The 14794-nt window shown below is 38.0% G+C and overlaps 2 protein-coding genes across 13 annotated transcripts in view; both read left to right on the top strand.

Moving 5' to 3' along the window:
- LOC114109112 (large ribosomal subunit protein uL18-like) overlaps positions 1 to 14794 on the top strand; it is a 638969-nt gene that overhangs the window by 429482 nt on the left and 194693 nt on the right. The window lies entirely within an intron of this gene.
- RALGAPA1 (Ral GTPase activating protein catalytic subunit alpha 1) overlaps positions 1 to 14794 on the top strand; it is a 201085-nt gene that overhangs the window by 101988 nt on the left and 84303 nt on the right. For all 12 annotated transcript variants that reach the window (XM_004017895.6, XM_060401811.1, XM_060401806.1 and 9 more), the window contains 7 exons: positions 1354 to 1506; positions 5186 to 5379; positions 5617 to 5715; positions 6440 to 6595; positions 9508 to 9636; positions 10985 to 11110; positions 14348 to 14406. In XM_004017895.6, coding sequence (XP_004017944.2) covers positions 1354 to 1506; positions 5186 to 5379; positions 5617 to 5715; positions 6440 to 6595; positions 9508 to 9636; positions 10985 to 11110; positions 14348 to 14406 — 916 coding nt within the window. The remainder of the gene's footprint in view (positions 1 to 1353; positions 1507 to 5185; positions 5380 to 5616; positions 5716 to 6439; positions 6596 to 9507; positions 9637 to 10984; positions 11111 to 14347; positions 14407 to 14794) is intronic.

The following is a 14794-nucleotide window of genomic DNA, read 5'->3' as shown; positions in this document are numbered from 1 at the left end:
TTCTTTGGTAAAATATTATTGAAAAGATAAACCACACTGCCAAAAAGAAACTGTTTGTATTAGTACTCTGTATTTATACAGTCAATTATGAATTTCAGCAACTTTTTATTTGTGGTTAAACCTGACAATCATATGACACATGGGGTCCAAGAAATTGAGTCATGAAAGGTGTCACTTTATTCCAAGAGCAGTACAGTGACCAGAGGAAGCCTGAGCAGTCTGTGACCCATATTCAGGAGTTCCACTGTCTTATCCAAATTCACTCTGGTTCCCATTGTAGTTTGATGCCTTTTTGATGGATGATAGGTGAAATATTTGCCCATTGCAGAATGAGGGCTGAGTGGAAGACAGGAGCCAGTTAGGTTGGCTCCACAGTTTGATTGTTGGAGAATTTAAGTTACTACTGAAAGAGAAATACTAGAAAAAGTTCTTACTTTTCAATAATACCTTTTACTTTAGTTGCCCTGAAACATAAATTTAGATGAGAAGATACTCAACATTACTAGTAATCAGGGAATATAAATAAAATCCATGAGATACTGCTATACATATAATAAATCAGCTCGTTAAAAAAAAAAAAAAAAAACCAACAGTACCAGTGTTGAAAAGAGTGTGAGGCAACTGCAAATACATTACTAATTGCAGCACAAAGTGATATGGCCACTGCAAAAGCATTGTAGTATCTTTTCAAATTAAACAATACGTTAACTATATGACCATCCCTAGGTATTCATTTCAGTTGTTTATATGTGAACATTCATAACAGCATTATTCATAGTAGCTAAATTGAAAATAGTCCAGATATCCATTAACCAGTGAATAAATTATCAAATTGTAACGTATTCATTCATTCAGTATTCATTGAAATTGTACTCAGCAATTTAAAAAAAATTAAATGCTTATATTTGCAAAACCATAGCTGGCTCTCAAAAATATGTTTTTAAATGAAAAATGTTGAAGCTAGCAGTGGTAGTGGCATATAGCAATAAGGAAGTTTCTCTTCTCCTGAATCACGTCAAGCCTGAAGTAAATGAAATAAAGTAGTGGTGGGTACCAGAGTTTCTATAGCTGGACCAGGAATGGCAGTGGACATTCTTGCTTTCACTGACGGTCCCTGTTAACTGCTAAGTCCAGTTCTCATTCCACACTAGTCCCAAGGTAGACATGGAATGAGACTGCTAGATATGAATCTTGTACAGTACCATGATTTTATTGAATTCTTCACCCAATTTATAATCTATTTTATCTTTTGATATTTTCAGTTTGTGTTTTATTGGGCTTTTAAGCATTACATCTTAGGTTGAGGGTATTAAATATACTCTTTATGGTAATTTTATGAAATTATATTTACAGGTTCAGAAAGTGCCTCTCCAGTCCATTCAGCTCTGGGATCCAGGTCACAGACACCTTCTCCTTCCACACTGAATATAGATCACATGGAACAGAAGGATCTACAGCTCGATGAGAAGCTCCACCACTCTGTTCTTCAGACACCAGATGACCTAGGCAATATTTAAAAATTAGATCTTTGCCATTTTTTCTTTTGGGAGCATTAGTGTCAGGAGATCTTGAATAATGCATCTTAAATTTGATTATGTATTTTATATATGTTATATAAGTAGTATTATAAGTCTTTTGAACTGTTCTGTCTTTGGGAAATTTATTGCTGTAACATTTTTTCCCTGCCCTTAAAGATATTTACATGCTAATTTTTGTTATTTGATATTTTATTATAAAGTACAGTCCAAATGAAGTATTTTTATGCTTAAGCAAATGTTTAAAAGTGACTGGGAAGCCTTAGAAACTGGAAGTTAATAAAAAGTTATTTTTGCTGTGCCCTACATGATGTAACAAGCATCAGGATAAAAAAATCATTTTGGAAATATGCTAAAAAAATTTTCCAAGGACACAGTTAATAAAATATTTATAATGAATAATATACTATATTATTAATTGGTGATGCAGCAAATTTACTGTTTGGCCAAAGGAAGAAATTTAAAACCACATGACTTCCTCTCCCCAGTCCCCCGCTCCCTGCTTCCTCCTCTCCCCATCCTCACCTCCCTGCTTCCTCCTCTCCCCATCCCCTCCTCCCTGCGTCCTCCTCTCCCCATCCTCACCTCCCTGCTTCCTCCTCTCCCCATCCCCTCCTCCCTGCGTCCTCCTCTCCCCATCCTCACCTCCCTGCTTCCTCCTCTCCCCATCCCCACCTCCCTGCTTCCTCCTCTCCCCATGCCCTCCTGCCTGCTTCTTCCTCTCCCCATCCTCTCCTCCCTGCTTCCTCCTCTCCCCATCCCCTCCTCCCTGCTTCCTCCTCTCCCCATCCCCTCCTCCCTTCGTCCTCCTCTCCCCATCCTCACCTCCCTGATTCCTCCTCTCCCCATGCCCTCCTCCCTTCATCCTCCTCTCCCCATCCTCACCTCCCTGCTTCCTCCTCTCCCCATCCCCTCCTCCCTGCGTCCTCCTCTCCCCATCCTCACCTCCCTGCTTCCTCCTCTCCCCATCCCCACCTCCCTGCTTCCTCCTCTCCCCATGCCCTCCTCCCTGCTTCTTCCTCTCCCCATGCCCTCCTCCCTGCTTCTTCCTCTCCCCATGCCCTCCTCCCTGCTTCCTCCTCTCCCCATCCTCACCTCCCTGATTCCTCCTCTCCCCATGCCCTCCTCCCTTCGTCCTCCTCTCCCCATCCTCACCTCCCTGCTTCCTCCTCTCCCCATCCCCTCCTCCCTTCGTCCTCCTCTCCCCATCCTCACCTCCCTGCTTCCTCCTCTCCCCATCCCCACCTCCCTGCTTCCTCCTCTCCCCATGCCCTCCTCCCTGCTTCCTCCTCTCCCCATCCCCTCCTCCCTGCGTCCTCCTCTCCCCATCCTCACCTCCCTGCTTCTTCCTCTCCCCATCCCCACCTCCCTGCTTCCTCCTCTCCCCATGCCCTCCTCCCTGCTTCTTCCTCTCCCCATCCCCTCCTCCCTGCTTCCTCCTCTCCCCATCCCCTCCTCCCTGCTTCCTCCTCTCCCCATCCCCTCCTCCCTGCTTCCTCCTCTCCCCATCCCCTCCTCCCTTGTCCTCCTCTCCCCATCCTCACCTCCCTGCTTCCTCCTCTCCCCATGCCCTCCTCCCTGCTTCCTCCTCTCCCCATCCCCTCCTCCCTGCTTCCTCCTCTCCCCATCCCCTCCTCCCTGCTTCCTCCTCTCCCCATCCCCTCCTCCCTGCTTCCTCCTCTTCCCATCTCCACCTCCCTGCTTCCTCCTTTCCCTACTCCCCCACCCCCCTGCCTTTTTTAAGGTACTCATACTCTTAATTCCCAATTACCTTGTAATTACATAGCCCTCATTTTCTGGTTTGTATCAACAGATTATTTCTGACCTTTTCTTTCCTCCTCTTGGCCTGCAGTTTTTTGGCTTCTTGGTTTTTATTTTCAATTTTTCCTACAAACTGATAGAAAAGTTGCAAGAGTAATAAAATGAATGCCCATAAATCTTTCAGATAAATTCACCAGTTGTTAATATTTTACCACTGTATCTTTTTCTGTACACACACATATACACACACACACTCCCCACCGTAACACACCCACCCACCCACCACCACCACCGTACCTGCCCTTCTTTTCTGAGCCATGTAAGAGCAAGTATTAGACTCTTTACATCTAAACACTTCAGCAACTATGTCCTAAGAATAAGTATACACACTTCCTGAAAAATCATAATATAAGGGCCACATTCAGGATATTTAACATTGATGTATTACTGCAATTTTAGTCTATAGTCAGTTATCCTCAGTTGTTCCAATTATATCCTTCATAGCTACAAATCTATTGATTTACCACTATATTATGAAGGTTCTGTAGAACAGAGAAGATGTTAACAGTGATGATTAACTCTAGTGTTTTTTAAAAATTTCATTTTAGTGAATTTACACTAGAAGCCTGTTTTTATTATTATGGAAGATTGTTTAGTAACTTTTTAATAATCAGTTACTGCACACTACATGCAAAGAAGAAAAAGGTAAACATTAAGCATAAAGGATATATGTCTACTACATATGACTTTGTAAATTATCAGTACATTGAGATATCATCAAGCAGGAAAAACCTTTCCAATGGTTTTACATTTTCCATTATATACGTTGCATAGGATAATGACTTCTTTTAAGCTGGAGGAGATCTATAATGGTACCTACCTACACCATCTATTTTTATAGATGAGCTGTAGTTTTAGAGAGATTATTGAATAACTTATACAGTGTCACATAATTAGTGACAGAAATGAGACTAGGACCCTAGGTTACCTGTAGGTCTTATATATAATCATGCCAATATTAATAAACAAAAGAAATTTATGGAAATTTTAGATTATGGTTTTTTTTTTCATGCCATTGTGATAATCCCTTTTGATGCTAGACCTGACTTAATTGTGAAATACAGAAATATTATTATTCAAAAGTTTTAATTACAAAGAAACAAGCTTAAGGAAGACTTGTTTCCTACAGGATTTGCCTTCATCCTGAGATTTTGTGTTAAATTTGATGAGGTGACTTGAAATAGCTATTGGATGAAAGAGAGAGTACATACTTATAAATAAGATCCTTATTTCAAAACATAAATTTCTCCATCTTGTATCTGTGTCATTTTCTCCTTAGATAAATCTAGATAGAAGCACTATTGAAGAAGTAATTATTGTCATAATAAGTGAAACTCACTCAGTCGTGTCCAGCTCTTTGCGATTCCATGGACTATACAGTCCATGGAGTTCTCCAGGCTAGAATACTGGAGTGGGTATCCTTTCCCTTCTCCAGGGGATCTTGCCAACCCAGGGATCAAACCCAGGTCTCCCACATTGCAGGGGGGACTCTTTACCAGCTGAGCCACAAGAGAAGCCCAAGAATACTGGTGTGGGTAGCCTATCCCTTCTCCAGGAAATCTTCCCAACCCAGGAATCGAACTGGGGTCTCCTGCATTGCAGCTGGATTCTTTACCAACTGAGCTATGAGGGAAGCCCATATTGTCATAATAAGGAATTACAAACTAGTGAGGTTTTGACCTTAGCAGGAAAAAATAACACTTAGACATATTGACATTTCTCCTACTCACTTTTGTAGATATTTAAGATTATTAATTTGACTCCTATGTATTTTTTTGATCAATTCTCTGGAAAAATTACTGATACTTGTGTATTATTTTTTTCTTTAGAAATCAGTGAATTTCCATCTGAATGCTGTAGTGTGATGGCAGGGGGCACTCTTACAGGATGGCATGCTGATGTTGCTACTGTAATGTGGCGAAGGATGCTGGGTATTTTGGGAGATGTCAACGCTATTATGGATCCTGAAATACATGCTCAAGTTTTTGATTACCTCTGTGAACTTTGGCAGAATCTAGCTAAGGTAAAAAATAAGCAAAAGCTAAAAAGGGAGAAGGAAAGAAATATAAGGTATTAAGAAGTATAGAAAAAGCCTAAAATAATATTCCCTCCCCAGTCCCCTACTACAGACTGATGCCTTAACCATGATTGAATATATAGTTGGTGGTAGGAACTAGATCTCAGGTTTAAGGTAAGGTAAACCAGAAAAGAGAACACTTTTCATATCATAGATTTGTTGCATTTTATTTGAAAATTACAGATTAGAGATAATCTTGGCATTTCAACTGATAACCTGACCTCCCCTTCTCCACCGGTTTTAATTCCTCCACTGAGAATTCTTACACCTTGGCTTTTTAAGGTAAGTTTAATATATAAAATATTAACTTAAAAATTGCATTTAGTAAATAAGTATGTAGTCTCAAACATTTGAGAAAGAAAAGACTGTGTGTGGTCTTCTAGAGCACTTAATTTTGTTTTGTGTTTTGCATTTTAATTTGTTTCATTGAAGTATAGTTGATTTACAATGTTGTGTTAATTTCTGCTGTATAGGAAAGTGATTCAGTTATGTGTGTGACACATTCTTTTTCATGTAGTTTTCCATTACAGTTTATCATAGGATATTGAATATAGTTCCCTATAAAGCACTTAGTTTTTAACTAGCCATTAGGGGTTATATAGAGAGGAGTGGGCCTAGCAAAATTATTATTTAGGATGCATCAATTTTATTACTGAAATAAAAATGAATATAGAAAATTATGTTACTATATTTAAATGAAATGTAAACCTCAATTTTCTGTTACAGAGTGTACTGTGTACTTTTAAGGTACTGATCCTTTTAGGTATTATTTGATATGTTTGGTGCATTTCCCTAAGTGAAACAGTGTGTAGTTATTCACGCCTATATTGTATAATTTTAGTAATAAAGATAATTCTAGTAATTCTGATATTTGTTTCAATGAAGAAAATGGGCCAATATAGGAATAAATAAAAACGAATATATTGCTTGTTGTATTCAGTTGCTTCAGTTACTTAACAAATAGTATTTGGTTTTGAGTATTGAAAACAACATCTTTTAATTGTAGGCAACCATGTTAACTGATAAATATAAACAAGGTAAATTACATGCCTATAAACTTATTTGTAATACAATGAAAAGAAGACAAGATGTTTCTCCAAATAGAGATTTTCTAACACATTTCTACAACATAATGCATTGTGGATTGCTTCACATTGATCAGGTAAATATATGTACTTTCTAAGAAATTACTTTATGACTTTATCTTTGATTCTTGAATGTATTTACTCTTGACTTTCACGGTGTAGAATTAAAAAGCATTCCTTTATATGAGTAATTTATTTACAGATTTCTCCTATTTATAACATCATTTATCCTGAAAAATGGTTTCAAAACAAGCTATTGTAATTGAGAGATTAACTTGATTATTCAGTTCAGTCACTCAGTCGTGTCTGACTCTTTGAGACCCCATGAATCGCAGCATGCCAGGCCTCCCTGTTCATCACCATCTCCCGGAGTTCACTCAGACTCCCGTCCATCGAGTCCGTGATGCCATCCAGCCATCTCATCCTTAGTCGTCCCCTTCTCCTGCCCACAATCTCTCCCAGCATCAGAGTCTTTTCCAATGAGTCAACTCTTCACATGAGGTGGCCAAAGTACTGGAGTTTCAGCTTTAGCATCAGTCCTTCCAAAGAAATCCCAGGGCTGATCTTCAGAATGGACTGGTTGGATCTCCTTGCAGTCCAAGGGACTCTAAAGAGTCTTCTCCAACACCACAGTTCAAAAGCATCAATTCTTTGGCGCTCAGCCTTCTTCACAGTCCAACTCTCACATCCATACATGACTACTGGAAAAACCATAGCCTTGACTAGCCAGACCTTAGTCGGCAAAGTAACGTCTCTGCTTTTGAATACTATCTAGGTTGGTCATAACTTTTCTTCCAAGGAGTAAGCGTCTTTTAATTTCATGGCTGCAATCACCATCTGCAGTGATTTTGGAGCCCAGAAAAATAAACTCTGACACTGTTTCCACTGTTTCCCCATCTATTTGCCATGAAGTGATGGGACCAGATGCCATGATCTTCATTTTCTGAATGTTGACCTTTAAGCCAACTTTTTCGCTCTCCTCTTTCACTTTCATCCAGAGGCTTTTTAGCTCCTCTTCACTTTCTGCCATAAGGGTGGTGTCATCTGCATATCTGAGGTTATTGAGATTTCTCAATCTTGATTCCAGCTTGTGTTTCTTCCAGTCCAGCGTTTCTCATGATGTACTCTGCATATAAGTTAAATAGGCAGGGTGACAATATACAGCCTTGACGTACTCCTTTTCCTATCTGGAACCAGTGTGTTGTTCCATGTCCAGTTCTAACTGTTGCTTCCTGACCTGCATACAGATTTCTCAAGAGACAGGTCAGGTGGTCTGGTATTCCCATCTCTTTCAGAATTTTCCACAGTTGATTGTGATCCACACAGTCAAAGGCTTTGGCATAGTCAATCAAGCAGAAATAGATGTTTTTCTGGAACTCTCTTGCTTTTTCCATGGTCCAGCAGATGTTGGCAATTTGATCTCTGGTTCTTCTGCCTTTTCTAAAACCAGCTTGAACATCAGGGAGTTCATGGTTCACGTACTGCTGAAGCCTGGCTTAGAGAATTTTGAGCATTACTTTACTAGCATGTGAGATGAGTGAAATTGTGCAGTAGTTTGAGCATTCTTTGGCATTGCCTTTCTTTGGGACTGGAATGAAAACTGACCTTTTCCAGTCCTGTGGCCACTGCTGAGTTTTCCCAATTTGCTGGCATATTGAATGCAGCACTTTCACAGCATCATCTTTCAGGATTTGAAACAGCTCCACTGGAATTCCATCACCTCCACTAGCTTTGTTCATAGTGATGCTTTCTAAGGCCCAGTTGACTTCACTTTCCAAGATGTCTGGCTCTAGATGAGTGATCACATCATCATGATTATCTGGGTTGTGAAGATCTTTTTTGATTATTAAGTGCATGTTTCTTCTAGTGTTACACCAACTAGTTCGTTTTTGAAGAACCATCCTTTGCTTACATTGAGAGCATTTTCCTTTAATGTCCTAATATACGACTAAGCGCACACACACGCATGCTTAGGGCTTCCCCGATAGCTCAACGGATAAGGAATCCACCTGCAATGCAGGAGACACACGAGATGGCGAATTTGACCCCTGGGTCAGAAGATCCCCTAGAAAAGGAAGTGGCAACCCACTCCATCATTGTTGCCTGAGGAATCTCATGGACAGAGGAGCCTGGCGGGCTGCAGTCCATGGGATCACAAAGAGTCGGACATGATTGAGTGATGAAGCAGGCCCATAGCTGGCACTTAAGACTTAGGATTTGCTCAGCTAGTGAAAACCATGCAGTGGTCAGAAGTTTTTTTTTCCTATTCTAAGACTCAGTACATCACTTGCAGTTCATTTAAGGAGCATTAAATTAATATGAAAGATGATATATCTTTCTGAAAAGTGAAAAAACTTCTTGTGTTACTGTGAAATAATTACGGTGTTTTATCTTGCACTCTTAATTGTGGATAAAGAGCTTCATTTAAGGTAAATTGGATTGAGTAATACAACCTGGTGCACTTCATGGTAAATTCCAAAGGCAAAATGAATGAATAACCAAGTTAAGAATATTCCCTTAAGAATGCCTAAGTCTAGATTTTTGAGGCTAGATGTCTATCATCAAAGGGCTTCAGTTTTTCTAAAAAAGAATTTTCCAAGTTGCCACATAGCAAGCCATGCAGCTTCAGACATCAAAGTGATCTCATGGGAGCAGGTAGGAGGCAGGAGGAACTACTCTGCAGTTAAGTTTTACAACACATGGGCCTTAGATTTTTAACCCTGTGAAGTGAAGAGCCTTCTGACTGACTCTCCAGGGTTGATGTCAGTTGAAAAAAAAAAGTGTTTTAAGTTTACTTTCCTTTAACAAAATATAGTACTAAGCATGGATTATTTGGAAAAATTAAAATTATTCTTTCCTATTATGCAAGCACTTACAGTTATTACTTGTTTTATTATTTCATATCTTATCTATATTTAAGGATATTGATTAGCTGATACCCAGAATTACATTTGTGGGGTTTTTTTCTCCTCCTTTCTTTATTCCTAAGGATATTGTCAATACAATCATCAAGCACTGCTCACCTCAATTTTTCTCACTTGGTTTGCCTGGTGCAACAATGCTTATTATGGATTTTATTGTAGCAGCTGGTAGAGTGGCTTCTTCAGCTTTTCTCAATGTAAGTTTTTATTTCCTATCCTTCATAATATAACAAACAGCAGTTAACCAAAATGCAGCTAACAAAGCAACAAAGGAAGAGCCATTGTTGATAAAATAGGACAAGTTAATGTTCAGGAAAATATATAATTTAATTAGAATTAAGCCTCATTTTAGATCCCATACATATCTTCCTTTTGTTAATTCCGCCATCCCTAGATAGATTACGGAGTAATTTGATTAGGTGTTGCCTTTCTTAATTACAGTTGCATTCTAGTTATGCCTTCCCTTATGCCCCACATACCTGAACAAGTATTCCCAATTTCATTGTCCAGCTATAAAGAAAACCCGTAACTAATCTAGTTTTTTTTTTTTTTCACTTTTGTAGTATAATTGATTTTTAATTGAGATACTGGTTATGAGCCTACCATGTTCCATTATGCCTCTGGCCTTGTATCTGTAAATCTAGATTATGTTTTAAATAAGAAATGAGTTATTTTGTTGAAAATTAGAATACTCCATCATTTCTGTTACAGCGCTTATTAACATAAGGAAACCCTTTTGGGGATAGATTCTTGTTTTGTGTATATAGAAGATGTTTTATATTTCTAATTGATTTGTTTTAGCATTTTTGTTAGGTGTGCTTAAACATACATCGATGTGTAGGTATTTTAGTAAGTTAAGTAATGTATTGTATCAGTAGGTGGATGTTGATGGTTCGTGGGCATGCAAGAAGGCAGAAGAAGAAAAATAAACATTCAGTGCTGATACTTAAGAAATGGCTTAATATAGCTAAAGAGAAAGGATGAAAAGTTACCTTCATCTTCAGTCCAAGCATAATTTTTAATTTTGTTTTTATTAAGTAGTATAGGTAGTGTTTTTATCATGTACATAATACCATAAAACTCATCTAGACTAGTGCCTGTTTCTTGAAGATACAGTGAACATTTTCATTCCTAGTTACTTTATTCATCCTTAGGTTATTACAGATGTAATATAGAGACATTGAGTCTTCTACTCATTAGAACAATCTATTACAATGCGTAAGTTGCCTTTAAAATGAAAGGATATTTTTCCTCGAAATTAGGGTCATTTTATGCCGTTAACTAAAACTGTATTCCTGTCTACATACACATAAGCTGCAGCCACATTTCTGCTTTTTAGCTGCTCTTAAGGAAAGCTCTGTTTGTTCATTGAGTTTATTGAGAACAACAGTAGTTTATGTGGAAAGTACAAGTGAAAACCTTCTCTTTTTGTGTTCCCCTTTCCTTTTTGAATTTTGTCTTGTACTCTGACTTCGCTGTATAATCTGATTAGGTAATAAAGTAATTTTTCTGATAAGTTAAAGATTTTTAAAATGTGATACATAGGCACCAAGAGTGGAAGCACAAGTTCTTCTGGGATCTTTGGTTTGCTTTCCCAACTTGTATTGTGAACTGCCTGCTCTCCATCCCAACATCCCTGATATTGCTGTGTCTCAATTTACAGATGTTAAGGTAAGAAGTCAGAGACTAATTTATAATCATAGCAGTATATTTGGGAAAATTTGTATTCTTTATTTTCCTCTAGAAAGCCACACAGTTGTTAAAGAACATTAGCCAGCTGTACCCCTCAGACACAAAAGCTGGAATGTTCATTAGGAGCATAGCCTTTTTTATTTGTAACTACGCTGGAAACATTTTCTCACTATTGAACCCACTTATATGCCATTATCTTAGGATTCATTCATTCACTCACTGAACATTTATTGAAATCCTGAGTCAGATTTGATGCTGCTAATATAAGGCTTCTAAGATTGATAGTACTCGGCCTGCACATTTGACTCTCTCCTTCTAGTTTGCCAAGGTGATGAATCAAACAATGTAAAGGAACATTCTTTCCTGTTCTAGGAAAGTGTGGAATTGGGGTGGGGATCCCATGCACCTGAAGTATTAACAGGCTTAAACAAGAGATGGTACAAAATTGAAGTGACCATGCAATTGCTTACCCAGATAATGAACTTCTCTTACCTACTATAAATTCCTGTGGGTTTAAGAGTCCTAAGAAGTTGCGCTTGTTATAGTAATTGCCGAATGGTCTCTGTGAGCTGAGTTGGCCCTAGAATTAAAAGGAAAAAGAGAATAAAGAAGGGACAAGACAGTCGCATTCTGTCTCCTTGAGAGTCATGCTGATGACTTTTTTAAAACACATGCTTTCTCTGAAAAAATTTTTAAAGACAGATTTTTGTCTGAAGTATTGCATATACTTTCTGTACCACCTTTATTTTTCTTCATCACACTTGTTATTTTTCAGTGTCTGATTTATACTTTAGACAGATAAACACCAAGGTCTTAATTACTGCTACATCCTTAGGCTTACCATGATGCTTGGCATGGAGAATATACTCTGACATTTTTTAGACAAGTGAACTTCACTGAAACATAAAATCATAGGGGCTGATGTGAATTTGCAATGATACTTGATTGAAATTATACAAATTGACCTTTACTCTTTAGGGATGTAATGGCTTTGGTTTCTTCTACTTTCAGAGGATTCTGAAAATCAAAAATAAGTTAAGAGCTTCAGTGTTCTTAAGCAGTTTTGAGTTTGTTTGAGCTTAGCTTAGCCTACTATATGTGATTTGCATGAACTGAGTGGCCTTCTACTTTGTTGGCCATTGTATAGGAGGTAATGACTGAAGTGATTTAAAAAATAATAATAATAACACTATTGCATAGAGGGGCTTCCATGGTGGCTCAGATGGTAAAGAATCCACCTGCAATGCAGGTTTGATTCCTGGGTCAGGAAGATCCCCTGGAGAAGGGAATGGCTATTCACTCCAGTATTCTTGCCTGGAGAATTCCATGGACAGAGAGGAAAGAGCTTACATAGAAAGCTCTAGGGTTTAAACAAATAGGTAGGTAACTTCCACCTACCTATTAATTCCTAGCCATTGGGCTAGATGCTAAATTCACAAAGGTAAGTAGAAGTTCACTCCTCTTAAGGACCTTACAATCTGTATATCCGATAAATCTTTAGTGAATGAAATACAAATTCTATTCCAGTTTCTATAGACTACAAGCCAGGAGACACTGGCACATAACCAGGGACATAAAACAATATAAAAAAATTTCATGGCTTAATGGTATTGAAATCATACAGAATCTGTCCTCTTATCACTGTAGAATTATGTTAGAAATCAATATCAAAAGATAATTGAAAATACTTTGAAGTGCAGTGTGACATTTACCAAGAAAGATATTTGACTTAGCCATTGAAAACCTCTAATTGAATGATATTTAAAAAACACATTAACTGGCCCTTCTCCCCAAATTCACACATTGTCATGGTTTATAATTTTTAAAGAAGCTTACTTTTAAATGATAATTCTCAGTTTTGAAAAGTTTAAAAAGATGTTCATACCTTTTAGCTATTAAATCTGCTTGAACTATCTTTATAGTGAACATATTATTGCTTTCCTAATCAGGAAAAAAAGCTGGCTTAAAACACAACATTCAAAAAACCAAGGTCATGTCATCCGGTCCCATCACTTTATAGCGAATAGAAGGGGAAAAGTGGAAGCAGTAACAGATTTTATTTTCCTAGGCTCCAGAATCACTTTGGATGGTGACGGCAGCCATAAAATTAAAAAACGCTCCTTGGAAGGAAAGCTGTGACAAACCTAGACAGTGTATTAAAAAGCAAAGACATCACTTTGCCAACAAAGGCCATATAGTCAGAGTTATGGTTTTTCCAGTAGTTGTGTACAGTTGTGAGAGTTGAACCATAAAGAAAGCTGAGCGCTGAAGAATTGATGCTTTGGAGTTGTGGTGCTATTAAGACTCTTGAGAGTCCTTTGGACTGCAAAGAAATTAAACTAGTCAGTCGTAAAGGAAATCAACCCTGAATATTCATTGGAAGGACTAATGCTGAAGTTGAAGCTCTAGTACTTGTCCCTATGATGCAAAGAAGTTGACTCTTTGGAAAAGACCCTGAGGCTGGGAAAGATTGAAGGCAAAAGGAGATGATGATGATTAGATAGCATCACTTAATGGACATGAATTTGAGCAAACTCTGGCAGATAGTGAAGGACAGGGAAGCCTGGCGTGCTGCAGCTTATAAAAGGGGTCACAAAAAGTTGGACACGACTTAGTGACTGAACAACAACAAAATCAGGAAAAAGTTTTTGAACATACACATTTGGTGATAAATTTCCAAAAATATTTGTCTGCTATAACAAAATACTACAGAATGGGTAGCTTATAAGTGACCGAAATTTATCTCTCACAGTTCTGAAGGCTGAGCCCCAAATCAAGGCTCTAGTATAGTCACATTGTGGTGAAGGCCCTCTTCCTGGTTCTTAGCTTGTACCTTCTTGCTATTTCCTCACAGAGTAAGAAGTGCTTAGGGAACTCTGTGGGAGTCTCTCTTAGAAGAGTATTAATCCCATCTATAAAGGTTCCACCCTGGTGGTCTAAGTACCTCCTAATACCATCATCTTCAGGGGTTGGGATTTCAATGTATGAATTCGCAAGGAAAGCACAAACATTCAGACCGTACCGTTGTTTTATTTATGTAGCTAATTTTATGAATAACATTGGAATATATTAAAATTATGTACATGAGAACAAAAATGTCTCTTTTATTTCTCTGTTGTATCCCTAGTGCCTAGGCCCATAGTGGCTATTTAATAAATATTTGCTGAATAAATGAATGAAATCTTAGTCATTGCTACTGTTTCTCCTTCATTTTAGGAACTTATAATCAAAACTGTGTTAAGCTCTGCAAGAGATGAGCCCTCTGGTCCTGCACGGTAAGTCAGACTTTCTTAAGACTTGACATAACTCTTCACATTAGAAAACAAAATGAAAATTCTCCAAGTTCTGTTTCTGTTGGAATTCCTTTATAAAGTGTATAAGTTTTGTGTTCTCAGTTTGTTTTAAAGAGAATTCATAGCTAGTTATGTTAAATTTAAAAGATATGAAAGAAAAAATATCTTATTACTGCTACCAGTCAATAAAATTACAGTTTCCTTTTTGAAAGCAGGTTCCATATTTGTTTGGGAAATTGATGATATCAGTTTGTCAGTATGGGTTTGACAGAAAGATCCTGTGTCTTTATCCCCACCTATGATCTTGGTAGTAAATTGTAGTTGAAAATAAGGCTTAGAACAGGAAACTCTACTCAGTAGTCTGTAATAG

The sequence above is a fragment of the Ovis aries genome, chromosome 18, assembly GCF_016772045.2.
Source record: "Ovis aries strain OAR_USU_Benz2616 breed Rambouillet chromosome 18, ARS-UI_Ramb_v3.0, whole genome shotgun sequence".
Taxonomy (NCBI): Eukaryota; Metazoa; Chordata; class Mammalia; order Artiodactyla; family Bovidae; genus Ovis; species Ovis aries.
Note: the sequence above shows the minus strand (reverse complement) of the source record. Positions and strands in the feature narration are given on the sequence as shown.